The following is a 17,577-nucleotide window of genomic DNA, read 5'->3' on the forward strand; positions in this document are numbered from 1 at the left end:
CAAGTGTGCTGGCTGCACCAAGAGGCTTCCTTGGAGGCACTTTTGGGAAGGTCATGGCATGTTACCATCTAATAGAACCGCAACACCACATCACAAATCTCAACAATCAACATCTGACATTCAACTCCATGTTTGCTATAACCAGGATAAATACAAGATAATGAAGAGAACAGGGTATTGCAATATCTTCAGGGCTAATTGGGAAAAATTTAAATTTTGGACAGCAGTGTAGTGATAACTTTACAATAAACATTCATATTTGTCAATTGGCTTATTTACTGTTCTACATAGTCTATGTTTTTGTACTGCATTAATCAACTGGCAGATACCTCACAATCTTAGAATAAAGTTTTTATAGAAGCTTACTTGACCCTTGTAGATGATTAAGAACTATTTCAAGAGGTTAGAAAAGATTTTATCAGTGCAAAAAGTTTCTTCCACCTTGATGGGAATGTGTAATACTGCCAAATGGCAACAGGTGTAACCATTTGTAAAGCACTGAAGACAAAGAGCTGTTGTGGTGTTCAGTTTATATTATTTCTTCAACATGTAATCATAGATAATTCTTCTAAGACTTGCTTTCTTAAACCACACTACTAGAAATGGAAGAATAAATTGCATAAAATACCAGTGATTAAGGTACCCTCCTGCCCCGGTTTATACATTCTAACTGTACACAGGAAAACCACTAAAGAACTTCTTATCACTTTCAGAGAATGTTGTCTATGAATACTGCTTCAGTAGCGCATTAATTTGTTTGCACCTTTTCCATCATGTAACAATTTCAGTGAGACTGAACAATTTAGAAGTTTTCTGAAACTGCAGTCCTTAGCACAAGGAGTGAGATTCACTGTATGTTTTGCAACTTGCCAAGATTCTGTTTCACAAATTTGAGCTATCACACAAGAGCTGGGATTGGTCGTTCTGAGCTATTAAGAATCAGCTCTCTTTAGATCTTTCTAGGAAACTTCCTTTTTCTTCACCATTCCCCCATTCCTTTCCCAACAACCTGAGGGGACAGCAGGAAGCCTAACAGACAATGTTTGCTCAGAATTCCATCAATAAATCCTGTCTTCCAGGAAGCAGGGTAATGAAGGGACAACTCACTAGCACTACAAAAAGGGTCAGTTCACGAAACCAAAAGCCACTTGGCAAAAATCAGTGCCAAAATGCTTGGCTTCTGGCACATGGCCCTTGGCTGGCAACAACAGCTAGCACAAATGATCTTTATCTAACATGTATAAACCTGAAAAATTAAAATCTTCTTTAAGTTAGAGGTATCTATGCAAGAAAAATACTGAAGATTATTTAAACAGGATTATGTACAAATAAACTTCTAGAACCTAGCAGACAGAAGTTTTGTATTGCATTTAAAGATAAATTTAAATATACTTCCCCCTAATTCAGGTTTATAATACAGAATATACACTTCTATCTTATGTTCTAGTCAAAACCCAGTCTCTGGCTGTGAGTTTACAGAACAGTCTGTTAGTCTGCAATACATTATGGTCTTCAATATTTAGCAGCTTCAGTATGAATACTACTTGTCAGAAAACAGAAAAATCACCTGTCACTTGTCATCTGACACAAGTTAGCACATACACACTGGGCATTTTCTATATAAAACCAGTTACTACTAAAATGTATGTTCAGTCCAGTTTCCTACAGCCCAGGTGGCTACAATGCAACAATTTGAGCAGAGCAGTTGTTTAACAGACTTGCCCCAAGTATCCATTCCCTGCCCCATTTCTCCAGGGAAGGATAATAACCAGAGGAACTACTGCCAGTCTCATGTACCACTTCTAGCTGTGTTAACTTGGAATACTTTTGTATCTTCTTGTCCCTTCCGGGGAATAAGATAAACAGAAGACAAGACATTTCAATGCTGCATTAAGATTTCAATTTTCCATCTTGAATAGAAATGACTAGTTTTGCACAGTGGCTATATATTCACACTGATCAGAAAGGACTGCTCCCAACCCAGCCTGTCACCACACTGAACTTACCAATAGGTAAGTTATTAATTAGATACAATTAGAATTCATTTATATCCTTTCCATATTACGTTTAGCTGGGAAATAATGCCACACTTCCTAACTGGAATAATTGATTGCTATTAAAAAGCCCCATTATTGCCAAAAGTTATTAGCTCCAAGAAACACAATGCTCTGGCCTCTTAGTAAGGTGCAGTGAGATAAAAAGTAGGATGAAGGCACTTGATACCAGTTTCATACAGTAGTTTCACTTTAGAATAAAGGAAGCTATAATAAAAATAGACTGGTAACTTGAAACACACTAAATTTGGCCAGGAAACTTAGCTAAGACCAAACTAGGGTTACAAGACAACCTGTAAGTGTGCAAAACCACAGAAAATGTTCACTTATCTTGATGCTATAAGCTAAATCCAGACACAGTCAGGTGCTGAGCATTGTTTCTAGCATCAAAGTAAGAGGTGTCAGTCTCATCATCCGGTTGAGGTATAAATGGCATAGTTTGATTCTGGAGATTATCCCAGTCCACCCCGTGAAAGAGGGGGTGATGCTTCAGCTCTGAAACAGAAGTTCACATAAGCATTATAAACTTATTTATGTCCAAGCCCCATAGTGACTCCTCATCTATAACTGTCAGTAGATTTGCTCTATATTCCTTTTTAGAAGTTCATAGAAGTGTAAATTGCAACTGGGCTTTGATTATCCCCAACTTTAGTAGGATCAAACTGTTGGCATGACAAGTAACTGCCAGCCCCATCCAGGGAACCTGTTCCACACAGTGCACAGAGCCAAAGGTGGCTTTAAAGCTGCTTTACCCAGAAAGATTGAACTTAGAGAAGCACAGCAGCACAACATAACTGGGATTTCCCAGTGCAAAAGGCTTCATGCTGTAGCAATAAAAGGGAGAGCACACATCTTGGAGAGGGGAGAGAAGATGACAGTGATGGAAACTTAGATATGAGAAAAACTGAATGGTTGTCCTAAAAACTACTCATCCAGCTTCCCTTCAGTGGACTATAAATTGGACAAAGAGGCCAGATATAGTTTAAGTCTTGACAAAGAATGACTGTCGAAGAAGGTCAGAGTGGAAGAAACAATTGTGTCATCTATTTTAAATTTCTGTCCTTGACAGGCAATTAGATTTCACTCTAAAATCCAGAAATAAAGACAATAACTTGTGTTTAACTAAAACATTTTCAAATTGCTTTTTGGGAAATACTAACGCCACAGGATTTTCTGTTGACATAATCTTAATTCATAATCCTGTGCCTTCACTAATTTGATTTGGTTTGATTTCAGCTTCTAGTATTTAGTCTCTTTATGTGTAAGCATTTCCATAGTAATTTCCTTCTGTAGTGACTTCTTTCTCTATTTCCAAAATATCTCCCTCTAAATTTCTTTCATGTTATCAACTTTTTAAAAATAAAACATAGCCACTGTTAACAATAGCAAATGTTTAAGCCCTTCTACAAGGGAAAAAAAAAGCAAACTTTGTATAGTAAGTATTGTCCAACTTCGTATTCTTCTATGCATTCAGCAAAGACAGACTGATTCCTAAGAAAAAAACACTCTCTCTGAATTAACTGTTTGTTGTAGGAGGCTTCTCTCCCAAACTATCATCTTTTAATCAAAGTTCCCAATGTCATTTAGGTTAAAAATTCTAAATACCAATTAGATAAGAGAAAACTTTGGTACATCAGATGTCAAACACTAAAAATGCATAGCAGAACAGCAGTAAAGCAAAACAGAAGTTCAATCTAAAAAAAACCCCCAAAAAATCAACAAAACAACCCACCCCCAGAATTACCTTGTTCAAATAGGAAAAGTCCCCCAAGAAATACAGAAAATACCACAACTTGTTAAGTTCTGTGGTACTATACATGGAACCTAGTTAGGCACTGAAGTTTATTAAAGTTTCAGGAGGAGATCACCACTTTGAAATTTGCAATTAGTTTCAAAGAACAATTTTAATACTAACCCTTCAGTCCAGCTCTCTTAGTAGTGTCAATTGTTAGAAGAATATCTATTGCATTTTGGGCATTATCAGACAGCTTTTCTTCACCCTCAGGCCAGGGAATATCTACAGACAAAGATACAAATGAATTGCTAACTCAAACCATAAAATGTTGGAAATGCATAGTTACCATGATTAATGAAACAGATTACCTCTTTTCAAAATATTTTGGAAGACCTGTGTTGGGGTTTCATCATTAAAAGGTGGAATTCCAGTTAGAAACTCAAACAGACAAACTCCAAGGGCCCACCAGTCCACAGCAGAACCTGGTAAAATAAATCCACATCATTACACTCACACAAATGATACTTGCAAAGACTTGAAGACTAGCAGAAACTGAGGACTGTTTAAATTCTGCAAGTTTCTTGAAAATTATGAAGAGACAAAACAAGTTGTATTTAATATTCATGCAGATTAGAAATATTAAAAGGCTTTTTAAAGCCACTCTGCTCCTTAATTCAATATAGATAACACTGGGTTTTACTGATAAAACCAAAGGGCTCTTAGTAACAGTCTAATTATCAACTCCCATCACAGAGAAATCAGAGATCGTTCAAGAATCTCTTCAAGAGATTGTTTTGTGATAAGAAACAGATGCCTCGTGACTGCTCTAGAGTCTGGATGAACACTCCATGTTGCCGCCTGTGCCTTTCTCTCGGTTCTTTAAAAAGTCTCCCAAACTTCAAACTATTGAATCTAATTTTCATTTGTCTAAATTATTGTGAACATCATGAAGACAGCTTGCAGAAACGAGCCAGCACACATGAAGCTGGCATTACCTTCCATTACACTGAATTGACTGGGGCAATGTGTAGTTACTAGCTATCTCTGCTCTGTAATTACATGGTTCTGGTTTTCCACTTTCCAGGGGTTTGTTCCTTTTGCCAATCTCTTAATTATCTACATCAAAACAAGCAGCCAAAGCAATCCCAGACACCGCTGCATGCATTCTAAGCCTTCTGCATCTTCAAGCCATGCCCACTCCACTGTAAAAAGAATAGATGCCACAATTGCTGTTTAAAAAAAAAAAAATTGAACTAAATCTAATTGTTCTTGGCTTTTCTGGCATATAAAAAAACCTAAGACACCTCCAAGAAAATGAATGTTTTGAGCCATTTCACAAAGACTACTGTTTAGTAATGTTTAGAAATGCTGAAAACCAAAGTGTTTTACCAGTAATCTAATAAATACACTTTTAGCAACTTTTAGCAGCAGTAAGAGTGCCCCACCAAGCTAAGCACATCAAAGCATTGAGTTCACATCCACTGTTGTTAGAGTACTTGAATGTTCAGTAAAATACTCCCAGCTCCAGTCAAAGTCTAATAAGATCACAACTCTGAACAATGTAATAACCAGGTTTCAGCAGCAATTTTTCCCACACAAAGTCTAACTAAAATTAGATTAACTCCTACCATATCCCTGCTAAACAGGACCCAAGGACAGCATGAAGCTGTGCCAGGGGATGTTTAGGTGGGATATTAGGAAAAGCTTTTTCACCCAGACAGTGGTTGGGCACTGGAACAGCTCCCCAGGGAAGTGGTCACAGCACCAAGCCTGACAAGGGTTCAAGAAGCATTTGGATAATGCTCTCAGGCACAGGTGTGACTTTTGGGGCTGCCCTGTACAGGGCAGGAGTTGGACTTGATCCTTGTGGGTCCCTTCCAACTTGGGATACTCTGTGATTCTGCGATTTGAAAGAAGCAATAACACCAAGCCTTGAGCACCTGAGCCTTCCTCGCCCAGAAACAAAGTAAATCAGACTGACTGCAATAAAGTGAAAGGCAGCAATGAGAAAAAGAGTCTCTGGCTTTACCTCCTGTTACACAATTTCAGAATGCTGACTTTCTTTCTGAAGTACCTGCTTACATGTGTGATTCCTGATAGCTTAGTCACACTAATACTGATGTTTCCTGACTCTTGTGAACATCACACATTTTTATGTGGAGGAATACTGGACATGTCTTTCTATATAGAAACACTGTTCACCCAAACAATGTTCTCAGAAATTGTAATCCAGTTATACTTTGACTGTTCAGTTACACTGAACACTTCAGTTCTGCACAGAATATAGAAAACTCACCAGAGATGAGACTCCCTGCATATGAAAAGACAATGAAGTAAAAATATTACAATTATTGCCAAAAAACCCATAACAAATACGAACATTGAATATCAAGTACGATATGAAGGCATAGGAATGAAGATATTTTTCTAAGGTGGTATTCCACAATAAAGAAAGATGGTAATGTTAAATCTAAGTCAGAAACAAAAATAAAATAGTTTTGTAACACAATTAATTTAGGATTAAAAGTACATTTACAAGCATCTCGGCATGTGAAATATTTAGTGAGGGAAAATTTGGAGTTCCAAAAACCCTTTGGCTTTGCTGAAAGTAATGGGAGATTTGTAATTTCCTGACATAAACCCCAGACTCTGCAAGTTTTCACTGAAGTCCCGAAAACCCAGTAACCACAGAGAAATCACATTGTGACCAAGTTTCACATTGTCTAAGTAGCACTGACTACATTTCCAAAATATTATCCAATTTCAACATCTGCCAGATAACCAGGAATCCTAAATGGAAGTGCAAAACAACAACTACATATGTTTAGTATTTTCAGAGTTTTTACACTCTGAAATTTTAAATTGCTAAATCTCTTCATGGAGTTTCAGTTAATTTATATTAGCAGAATTTTATTGTTCCACAGGATACCTCTCAATTAAGGTCTCTCTCTCATATAATTTTCCCAAGACTTGTAGCTCTACAAAATAGTAGCATACTTTTGACAGGGAAATAAAATGCAATTATACCTCAACAACTGTATAGGAGATAGATACGCTGCATTTAATTTTTGTTAATGCTTCTTGCAAGTTAGCAGAAAACCATTTCAGACTTTTTGTTAATCTCAGTGGATCTCAGAATTTGAGACAAAGAAATTTATGCCCTTCAAAGTTGTGCTATTTTAGTACAGTATTTTGAAAACAAACAAACAAACCGATCTCCAAAGATTTGAGGGCTACTGCTGCACCCTTATATAGAAGATCCTGTCAGATGTCTGAAGTGTTTCATGAGGTCACTCAACTCAACTGATTTTAAGGCAACTTCATTAAATTGTCTAGCTTCACATAACACTTTAATATCAATAAACACAGAAGACATTCTAAAAATAACTGGAGGCATAATCCTGTCACTCCAAAATTTCACTAAGTTCCTCCTTTCCCATCCCAAAGAATCTTTAAGGACACTCAGGATGACCAAGTTGTTACTCCTAAGCCACATACAGGTCTCAGGCTGCCAAAGCAGCTTCCAATGCTGACTGGCAGCAAGCAAAACTGATGGACTACCAAGACCTCTAGTTACAAGAAAGCAGTAAATGAATGGAAGGAGCAGCTGAAGCAAACACAGCCATTCATGATGGCAAAAGCTTCGCACTAGCTATTTTTGAAGAATTCCCAATCTTACTGTTTGAAGGGTTTACAGTTCTAGTGACATTTAGAAATGTAAAGATGTCACCTTTCAAGTACTTACAAATGGCTGGTTTGTCTTACCATGAGGCTGTGTCAAAAGCAGCTCAGGAGCCAGGTAGTCTGGGGTCCCCAGGATGCGTTCACCTTCTACAGGGGCAGCTCCTCTTCTAACACTCTTTGGAGTCCTGTATGGTGTGCCAGCATCCCCCCGAAGAGGGGTCTTAAAAGATGGGACAAAGATTTCAGATGTCAAACAAAACCAGCTCAGAAACTCCCATCTCCAGGTTTAGTCATGGATGTAATAATTGATACTTAAGTTCAAGTCAAGAACAAGTTACAAAACATTCCCTGCAAAGTATGTGTGAAATGTGCTTCCATTGCTTTATCTCAACAGTCTTGAAGCATAAAGATGCCTACTGTTAGAGAAACTTTTCCCTAAGTTCTTCCTCCAGTGTCACATCCACAGCAGCTATCACTGTTTACATCAATCTTTGTAATAGGCTTTTAACTGGCATCTGACAGTATACATTACACCATCACTTTTACCAGCATAAAAAAAGAGAAAGTAGCAGGTACAGTGGCAGTTAGGAGCAGCTGAACAGCATTTACAGACTGTCCTGGGAAGGGTGCTGGATGAAAAATGATAAAAAATAGTCAAAGACTTCCCATTACATTACACGACCTATAATGCTCACAGTAAACACTACACTGCACTAGAAGCAGAATGAGACAAAACAGCACAGGCTTTGTTCACTGTAACTACAAAGATGTCTCAGGGATGGACAGTCAATGCCTGTTGAGCCAAAGGCAAACAGTGAACACAAAGCTACTGCTAAACTCTTACAGAAATTATCATTTTGGCCACACAAGTGCAGTAAATGAACCCTGTCTGCAAAGGTAATTTTGAGACTACCTCAAACTACTCAAGTTTTCCCTAAATTTACAACTGAAATAATTTCAGGTCCCTAATGTCCAATGCATGCACAAAGTTTCTACCTGTCTCCTTACCTACCTGATAGACCTGATATGGTCTTCCTTTCTGTAATGGAGTGATAGCTGTTGGGTAAGAGCCACTGCAAGCAGGTGAAAGATCCATTATATCTAAGGAAGCCATGCTACATGGATCAGATACATTAGATATATTGATTGGACTATTATAACTCCGAAAAACAACAGCATTTTTTTTTAAGAGACTCAGTGCTTCCATCATCTTTTCTGAAGGAGAAGATACTGTGTCAAGGTAAGTTTCTTCCACGTGTTTCTGGTTATTATCCTTTATCTGATGTAATGGCTTGCAGTCCTGGACTGTATGTGCCCCCTCTCCGATCTGTGAGGCATCTCGGGACTCTGATGATGTTATTAGCACAGCTTCAGGTTTTGGTTCCTCAAAGGAGAGGTCTTTAACACTTTTGTCCAAATCTAAAAGCTGCTTTTCTATATGGCTTTCTGTAACAGACACTTCAGGAAGTAAGTCAGAATCTGCACTGAAGACTCCCAAAGGTTTTTCATCGTCAGTGCCTAAAAAACTTGAGTTCATGTACTCCTTTTCATCATCCTTTCCACAGTCTGCATCCAGATCACACAGAAGATTTTTGGCTACAGTTGGAGTAAGCAATCTTTCTACTGTTTCCTGGTTATTAATAAAACTCTTAACTTCTTCCTTGCTTTTGCAGGTGTCACACAGGCATCCATCATTACAAAGCATTAAGGACTGAATTTCGGTTGTCAAACCTGTCCCTTTGTTTGCTGGAAATTCAGAGATCTGACAGCCACGTTTATATTCTGCATTGCTTTTTTTAACATAGTTAAGTTCCTGACAAGGACTAGTGTCAACTGATTCAAAGCTTCTTTTTACACCTGGCTTTTCAAACATTTCTTCCTCTTTGACAGGCTCATTCTGCCTTGAAGGGGACTGTTGTAGACTGGAAGTCTCTGCTGTTTCATTAGTCATGTCTCTTTTATTTACAAAGACTTTTTCTTTCCAAATCTTATTTTCAGAAATACACTTTCTCACTATGCCTTTCACACCCAGAGTGCTCACGGGAGTATCTGCTATATTCAAATGTTCACTTCCCAGCTTCTGCCTACTGCCAGAATCATTGCTGCAAATGGGAGAAATGGCAGACTCAAGTTCTTTTTTCTTTAAAACTTCAATACCTTTGCTATTTGGCAACATAACATTTGAAAGGAGAGCTGACCCACTGTTACTGGTTTTGCATGTTGTAGAACAAGGTTGATCTTCACTTTGCTGCAAAGGAGCACATTAAGTTTTGAGTATCAAGAAAAATACAATTACAGCACTATATCAATGTTTAATACGTGTGAAATACTTTATTACAACCTCCATAATGAAACGCAGATTTGCAAGCATTACTCATTCTTTCTAACTACTACCAGTGAAAAACCATAGTTCAAAATACGAAAGTCAAAACCAAATAAGGGTAACTTGATAATTGGGCTTCTTTTAAGAACATAAAATAAGCTTGCTAGAATACAACAGAAAATACTGTATTTTTAAATGCCTAAGGATGAAACAATAGAGCAATTGAAGCTTTATTAGTGATTTTACATTAAGAAGTTAAGCTACGAAGTTTTCCATTTCCAAGAAAGTCCAAAGGAAAGAATCCCATCATACTACCCTGTGGTATATTACACGTCAGAGATGACAAAAGGAAAATCTGATATTACTAATGTTTTGATAGTACAATACCAAAACCAAGGCCTAAGAAACAGATAGATACAGAATAATAAATTGTTTTAAATATAAGTTGGTTTGTATGCTCTAAATAGGAATCATGGCAAGGAACTACATAGCACAGCAGCATTTTCTTTTAGGTCTGTGTTTGTGCAGAATTTCAATAACAGTTTAAAATAGGATAAAATATTTTAGGATAAAATATTATCAGCTGTAATTATTGGTGTTAGATTAGTTGATACAAAACCCTTCAGTAATAAAATCATTAAACTCTTTCAGGTTTAAGAGCTAGTAGAAGTTTGAACTGTATTTTATTATTTTCCCAAGTTCTGTGTTTTGAAGAAATTCTTTTGTCTGCAATGCTGAGCAAATAAAGCTATAGGGATAAGATCAGCTTCCAAATAGCCACTGCTCCCAGCAATGCCCACCTTGTGCAGGATAGGGCTAAACCAGTGATGGTCAGTGAAGCCTTCTCTTTCACTCCTTTGTTGCAGGCTCAATAGCATTTGCTTTTCCTGTTATATTGCAGAGGACTAATATTTGTTAGAAGAAAAAGGTTATATCAGTTTGATCCAAAACCCTCCTCAACAGGAATCATAACCCCTGTTTCTTCTACTCTAGGAAAGTTTCTCAACACTTGAAATAACTGAGGCAAGTAAGTAGAAGACGTTTGCAACACTGCATACACAAGTACAAACTAATTTTAATTGAGAGTGGGAAGATGAAACAGTCCTGACCTCTACGTCTTTCTCCCACTTAGGGCTGCTGCAGTTTTCTGATTCCACACTGGACAGGTATGTGTGAGACTGACTACTGGCACTGGAGGTACCAAACCTTTTTCTTGACTGAAGCAGAGTAGGAGTTAAACTTCTCACTGGCATCACAGGTGTCAATTGAGGATTATCCAGATCTTAAGAGAAAAAAAAAATTCAAATGTTGATACAAACAGACAACAAATACTGACTGACTTCACACTATGTTAAGCTTTCACATCAAAGGAAGCTATGGAACGCTATGTGTGACAACAATTTCTCTTGTCATCTTTCCTGCAGTCAATTCACGCATTTTTGGAATTAGGGACTTGCCAAGAATGTAGAAGCAGTACAAACATTAGCAGCATAGCTGCCTTCTTTCTCATTTCAGGTTAGAAATGAGAAAGCAGCAAGATAAGACAATTTAAATGAAACCATACTACATTAAACAATTTTCAGTGAAAATATGCCAAGAACTGACACTATTCCTGCAAAATGTTAAACGATAATTTTGAATTCAGGGGTCATAATTTGAAAAAATCCAACCAAACAAAACCACTTCAGAAGATGACATAAGTAGAGTCAGTGAACACATGTCAGATGTAAGGCACTGGAGGAATGGTGGACAGCAAGACACCAACGAAATCACACTTTTTATGAAGTGGGTCCAAACTACTCACATAAAATTAAAAGACCACAACCTTACAGCCAGAGTATTCCTCAGCACAAGGCCTGGTATACTCACGTGTTTTGAACAATTTAGTTGAAAGAGGGGTATTTTGCTTTTGGGCCATAGGTACAGGAGAAACCACTCCATGCAGACTGTCAGATGATTGACTTGAATTGTGCCCTGGCACTTTCATTCCAACAGGAGGAGTATACTAACAAGCAGAAAGAAGCACAGTTAAAAGTTAATGAAGTCTGAACAAATTCTCAATCTAGGAGTGAGAGTGTAACTTCACCCATTCTTTATTATATTTGCATTGGAGCTTGGCCATGCCCATTTACAAGTCAGCAATTCAAAATACAGTCCAAGGTAATCACTTCAGAACTTCAAAGTACTCTAAACATATCGTAAGTCATTTCAGCAGCTGCCAAAAGAGATGCAAGAATTATTGAATTTAATTTAATTAAATTAATTATTGAATTAATTGAAATCCATATTGAATTTAAGATAGTAAATAAACTAAAAGGATGAAGTACTTCAAAGACAGTGAAAATTACTTACAAAGCCCAGAGAACTGATAAGAGACAACAATTGTCCTGGAGTACGTGAGTAGTCTTGTTTTGGCTTTGCCATTGATGGGGTAGTAAGGATATCTATCATATTTATCTCTACAGAGAAAAAAACCAAAATCAAATAGGTCAGGTTTTCATTTTGATATTAAACAAAGGCAAAGTTACAGACATTTACTTCAGTTTCACGAAGAGGAAGAAAAAATTTAGTCACATACTCAGTTGAAGACTTACCTGTACATTCTTACTCAACCCAAGCTGTTTTTTCCTATACATCCATAAATTTATACATACAGAAGTTGTAGAAGTCCAATTTCTTTTCCAACATACTGTGCTAAAAGCATTACATTTTCTAATTTGATATCAGCTGAGGGAAAGGTATGCATCCACAAAAGGCCAAAGCCACCAGCTGCAACTGTCCCCAGCTGAGTTTGGGGTGGGGGGAGAGCACAGCTCACAGAAGCCAGGTTTACACAGACTCCCCCCAGCCGAGGGGGGAGGAGGAGGTTTTGGGTGCATGGTGCAACCTCTGGTGAGAGGCAATAAACACCCATCCTCCGATTACACAAACCAGCCCAGCTGTGGAAGCCCCAACCCCACAGGGCACATCCACAGGACATTTATGTGAGAGGATTTGCCCCACAGGTCTGCACGTGATGCAACAGACCCAGAGTCTGCTGTGAGCAGATATACCCATCGGACTCTGCCTTTTGGGGGGGAACCTTCACCACCACAAGACCAGCTGGAGACATTGTTGGGATCCACAGAGTGGCGATATTTTCCTTATTCTGTCCCTGTCACTCTTTCTGTCCCCTCCACCTATTTTCTACTTCTTTCTTCCTTTCTTTCTTTCTCTCTCATATTTAACATCAAATAAAACCTTTACTATGTCACTTGCATATGGTCTCATTTGCACCTTAATTCAGGCAGAGGCATTTCTAAGAACCTTAAAACTGGATCATAACACTCTCCAAAAGACATCTCAAAAAAGCTACGGAAGATTTTTTCATAGGTGAAAATTCAACCTTGGTTACCTTTTTTTGCTCACTAGCAGTAAGTAGCTTTAAAGCTTCCATATAATGTTCAACTAGACACAATAACCTGTCCCATTAGAACATCAGTTAAAGCAGTATATCAAAAAAATACAGAACACTTAGGATTTTCCTTTATATTCTTAAAACCATGAATCAAACTCCACAGACAACTCTGAATTTCTACATTCCTTTAACTACATAAAAAGGATGCACCCTCCAGCAGCTGTCTCAAAAAACGTAAACTGGTGCTGTGCAGCATAAGTTTGGATGATCTGGCTTAGGAGGTACAAACCAGTTCAGAAATTGGCTACTCACCTTAAGACCTGCAGCCTGTGCCAGATAGTCATGACTATTCAGCTATATTTTCTGCTTCTTGAAAAGAGAATGTTCAGATGCCAAAGCACTGATCTAATCTTCTGTTAAGGACTTAGCACCTTCTCCCGTCCCTCAAATTAATGTCTGGAATGTCCCAGTTAATTTATTGGAAATTAATATATACAAGGACTGAGAGACATGAACTGAAGGGCAGAATTAGTCAGAGAAACAGGAACAATCCAGAATTACTCATTCACCCATTGAAATCTCCTAGCGGACTCCAGAAAACTTTGAAATCCACATCCCTCCAAAGAAAGGGCTCCAGATCATATTTCATACACTCTTGTCCCAAAGAATAAATATTTTACCTTCCAAACTGCAATGCAAAGAGCAGACCCTTTCCTAGCACATAGCTAATCAGTACCTACCTATGAGAAATCAGGTATTACTCCAGCATGTACATTTATTCAATTGAAAGCTGCCCTCTACAGGGATGCAAAGCATTCAAGAACACAGAAATGTGACCCAAAAATACATTTTAATATAACTGAAAGGATAGGGACAACTCTTACCTCTGTTCAGAGTAACTCTGGATAGCCCAAAGTCTGTCAACTTTATATGTCCTTGATTAGAAATGAGCATATTGTCTGGCTTCAAATCTCTGAAAATACGAATATAGTTGAAGTCAGCAAAAAGAGCACTGAGTAACACTAAAAGTTAACTGACCAGAAACACTCAATACAAAACATTGGTTAGAGCTGTTTCACAGTAACATCTCTTAGCCAGCAGAAGATTCCAGTTTGTGGAACACACTAAAAGAATTAAATATATTTAGCATTATATATGGCACAAACATCTCAGGCTTTGTAAAAACCAGTGTGCATGTCAAGAATTGCAAATTTTGTGTTTCAGCAGGCTCAACAAGTAACCTTCACAAATACCACCATCATAACATTTACTAATTTGCAGCTCCCACAGGTGACAAGCAAACCCCTAGTAAAAGTTTTCATGTGTGTTCTCTGTAGCACTGCTGAATGCAAAAAGAACTCTCACTATGGGGGAGCTTTAGGGTAGTCAGTGTCCCTTTGTCCTACAGGCGCATGAGTGCAGTACCCAGAGGGTTCCTGAACCATCACAGCTGCTAATACACCACTGGACTGGGAAAGAGCCGGCAAGGGAAAGCAGCATGCTTTTGTGTGCTCAGCACACATGGACAGATTTGACTTTAGCCATTGTTACACGACATCGCTGCAGCGCACAAGTGCAAAAAGAGCTTTCAGGAGCTCTAGCAAATGAGGTACCTGTGGAAGCTGCCACAATGAAATGGTGACCATTATGTGTTAAGAGTGGAAAAATAAAAAACCCCAAACTACCAATGCTTATTTGTTAGAAAAAAAAAAAAAAAATTCACCTGTGGATTATTCTATGCCTATGAAGATAGTCAAGAGCCAATGCTGCTTCAGAAATATACTTAACAGCCATTTCTTCATCAAAATATCCATAAATATGGAGAAGAGATTTGACATCTCCACCAATAAGGTACTCCATCACCTGTCATTCAAGCATTTTAAATTTAAAACACATTTCAAAATTGCAAGTAGAATACAAAGTAACTTTCACCCCTAGAAAAATATTATTTCAAGGAGCAGAAGCAGATAGAAGTACCTTTGTGCAAACCTCATTTCCCACACAATACTTTTCACTTGGGTAAAATAACCAAAGTTTCAAGTAACAGCAGACATGAAACATTTTCTTTCTGTAGACCATTTGCTTATTTTATTTGCCTAGATTACTCTTAGAAGCTAATTAAAAAGCTGAGTACAGCTATTTGAGAGCTGACTACAGCAAAAATGCTATATTATATATTTCTATATTAAATATTATGTATTTTAACATATTTATATCAGTATATTAATATATATTTAATTTAACATTGTGTATTTCTATATTACAGGGAATGAAATGCAAAGTACTGTGAAACTCAAGGCCTGAAGCCAAAGAACACCTGTTCTATACAAATCATAGTATCTCAGTATTTTGTCTTGCAATCATTTATACACAATATTTAATTCAGACCTAAGCTTTATGAAATAAGTACAAATTGTCAAAAACGCAAACAGTGAGAGCTACTGTGCATTTAAAACACGTGAAAAAGAGAGTAAAAAGAATACACACGTCAAATAAGCCATTATGCAGACACATTATGATGGCCCATGTCATATTCAAAATAAAATACAAGTCAGCATGGCTTCTGAAACTCACTCTTTGATGCCAAGAGTGCATTTACGGGGTTTTGGTCAGGAAATCTCACCAGTACTTACATTCCAAAATACAATATTATTCGTTATATCTGTGTATATATATACACGCACACACACTGAGACATGATTCTAGCATCTCCTTTACAAATTTGTCTCCCTGAAGTCCTTTACTCCATGCATCATTTCAGAGATTCCAGAAAAAGAAGCCTTTGTTTACACTCAAAATGCATTATAGGAGTGCATAGCAACCTTATCTCCAAATTACATCAAGCTGTCCCCTGTGTGTGCTTACAGCAATCCACACAAATTGTGCCAGACATTTGGCAGACAGTCTGAATCCTTATGTGGAGGCAGTATATAAAGCCATACACAAGTCCTGCTGTGCTCCACAGTGCTCTGTGTGGACCAGTACTTAGTTCTACCACTCAGTTATCATCTTGTCATGTAGGCCAACAACCAAAACAAAATTTGACCACAGGCAATAAGTCAAATAGATTTCCTTTAAGTGAGCCATGGAGTACCTTTCAGTCACTTGGATTCTGCTTGAACAGAATGATTTGTTTTCCCTAAGACTTCTACACATCCTAAGACAGAGTAGCTATTAGAAAAGCTTCTCCTGTAACAGAGGGGAACATGGGTGGAAAGAGCCCAAAGATACCAGAGGAAGAGAAATATTTTACTTGTTCAACCACTCTGAGAAAGATGTAAAAGTGACTAAGGAATACCATTAAAAAAATGTTTTCAGATATCACTACAGTACACACTCAATTTTCAAGACTACCATAAAACACCACAGCCATTTTTTTACTCACTAAATAGACGTTGTTTGCTGACTGAAGTGAGTAGTATAAGTGCACAATGAATGGACTTTTACTGAGAGCCAACGCATCCCTCTCTGCCTGCACCTGGTGAACCATATTCTTGTTGATCATGTCTGCTTTTTTCATCACCTGAAAAACAAAACAGAGTACACAAATGCTTTAAACTTAAAATGTTAATGATAAAACCAGATACAGACATATAGCTCTGCAGAGAAACGCCTATTATGCATTACTTTTTTTACGTTTCCTATTCTTTGTGTACTGTGCAGCTTGTTATAAGCCTCTTAATCACAAAGTCAAGTTCGCACAAATAATTGGCAAAGTTCCTACTAATGACAAGCTTAGATTTTAGTCCTTGGTGTAACAACACAAAACGATTTTTGTTGTTTTTTTTTAAAATACGAACGTTTTTTATAATTTATTTTCGTCTTGCCCCCAAGATGGGGTGCTTTCGCCCCCGGGAAGGTGCAGCAGCTGAGGGGGCTCAGTTATGGCAACTGTTTACAAGCGAGAAGCCAGCAGCGCTCTGGCGGCTTGAGGTTTTCGTCGTTATTTCCCCTTCTTTGGAGTACTTATAAAAGCAGCTGTCATTATCAGAGGCCCCCTGACCGAGCCCTCCAGGGCTTTAGCGAGGGGAGAGCGGGACACGGCCGTGCTGACAGCGCGTCCCTGGGCACCGGGTGTGCCCGAGCGGCGGGGGGGCGGCCCGCCGAGCCCCGGGGGCTCCTGCCGGGGCCACACCTCCCCGTCCCCTTGGGGCGCTCCTTTCCCGCACGGGACTGCTCGGGAGCGGAGGCGGCAGCGCCGCGACCCCGGCGACCCCTCACCTTCACTGCATAGAGCCGGCCCGCCTTGCGGCCCAGGTACACCTTCCCGAAGGCGCCGCGGCTGATGGGCTTCACAATGGTGAACTCCTCGATAGAGGGGGGCCGGGGCACCTCGACGCGCCTCGGGCCGGCGGCTGTGGCGGCGCCGGGACCATCAGCACAG

General features: G+C 38.6%; 1 protein-coding gene across 1 annotated transcript; it reads right to left on the reverse strand.

Annotated features, from left to right (window-relative positions):
- Positions 1-513: 513 nt before the first annotated feature.
- Positions 514-17,493, reverse strand: MASTL (microtubule associated serine/threonine kinase like). The gene is made up of 12 exons (XM_008639322.2): positions 17,415-17,493; positions 16,579-16,716; positions 14,917-15,056; positions 14,078-14,166; positions 12,149-12,255; positions 11,666-11,801; positions 10,906-11,078; positions 8,486-9,721; positions 7,555-7,693; positions 4,158-4,271; positions 3,970-4,071; positions 514-2,549 (listed from the first exon to the last, which is right to left on the reverse strand). Exons 2-12 carry the CDS (start codon positions 16,711-16,713, stop codon positions 2,392-2,394), a joined length of 2,529 nt encoding a protein of 842 aa, XP_008637544.2. The 5' UTR covers positions 16,714-16,716; positions 17,415-17,493; the 3' UTR covers positions 514-2,391.
- Between the last annotated feature and the right edge of the window lie 84 nt (positions 17,494-17,577).

The sequence above is a fragment of the Corvus brachyrhynchos genome, unplaced genomic scaffold (assembly GCF_000691975.1).
Source record: "Corvus brachyrhynchos isolate BGI_N302 unplaced genomic scaffold, ASM69197v1 scaffold167, whole genome shotgun sequence".
Lineage (NCBI taxonomy): Eukaryota > Metazoa > Chordata > Aves > Passeriformes > Corvidae > Corvus > Corvus brachyrhynchos.

Coding starts and splice junctions, on each gene's coding strand:
- MASTL (XM_008639322.2), bottom strand. CDS start 16,713: ATGAAAAAAGCAGACATGATCAACAAGAATATGGTTCACCAGGTGCAG. Junction 15,057..16,578: donor CAGCAAACAACGTCTATTTA/GTGAGTAAAAAA, acceptor CTTGAATGACAG/GTGATGGAGTACCTTATTGG. Junction 12,256..14,077: donor CAGAGTTACTCTGAACAGAG/GTAAGAGTTGTC, acceptor TTTTCTCTGTAG/AGATAAATATGATAGATATC.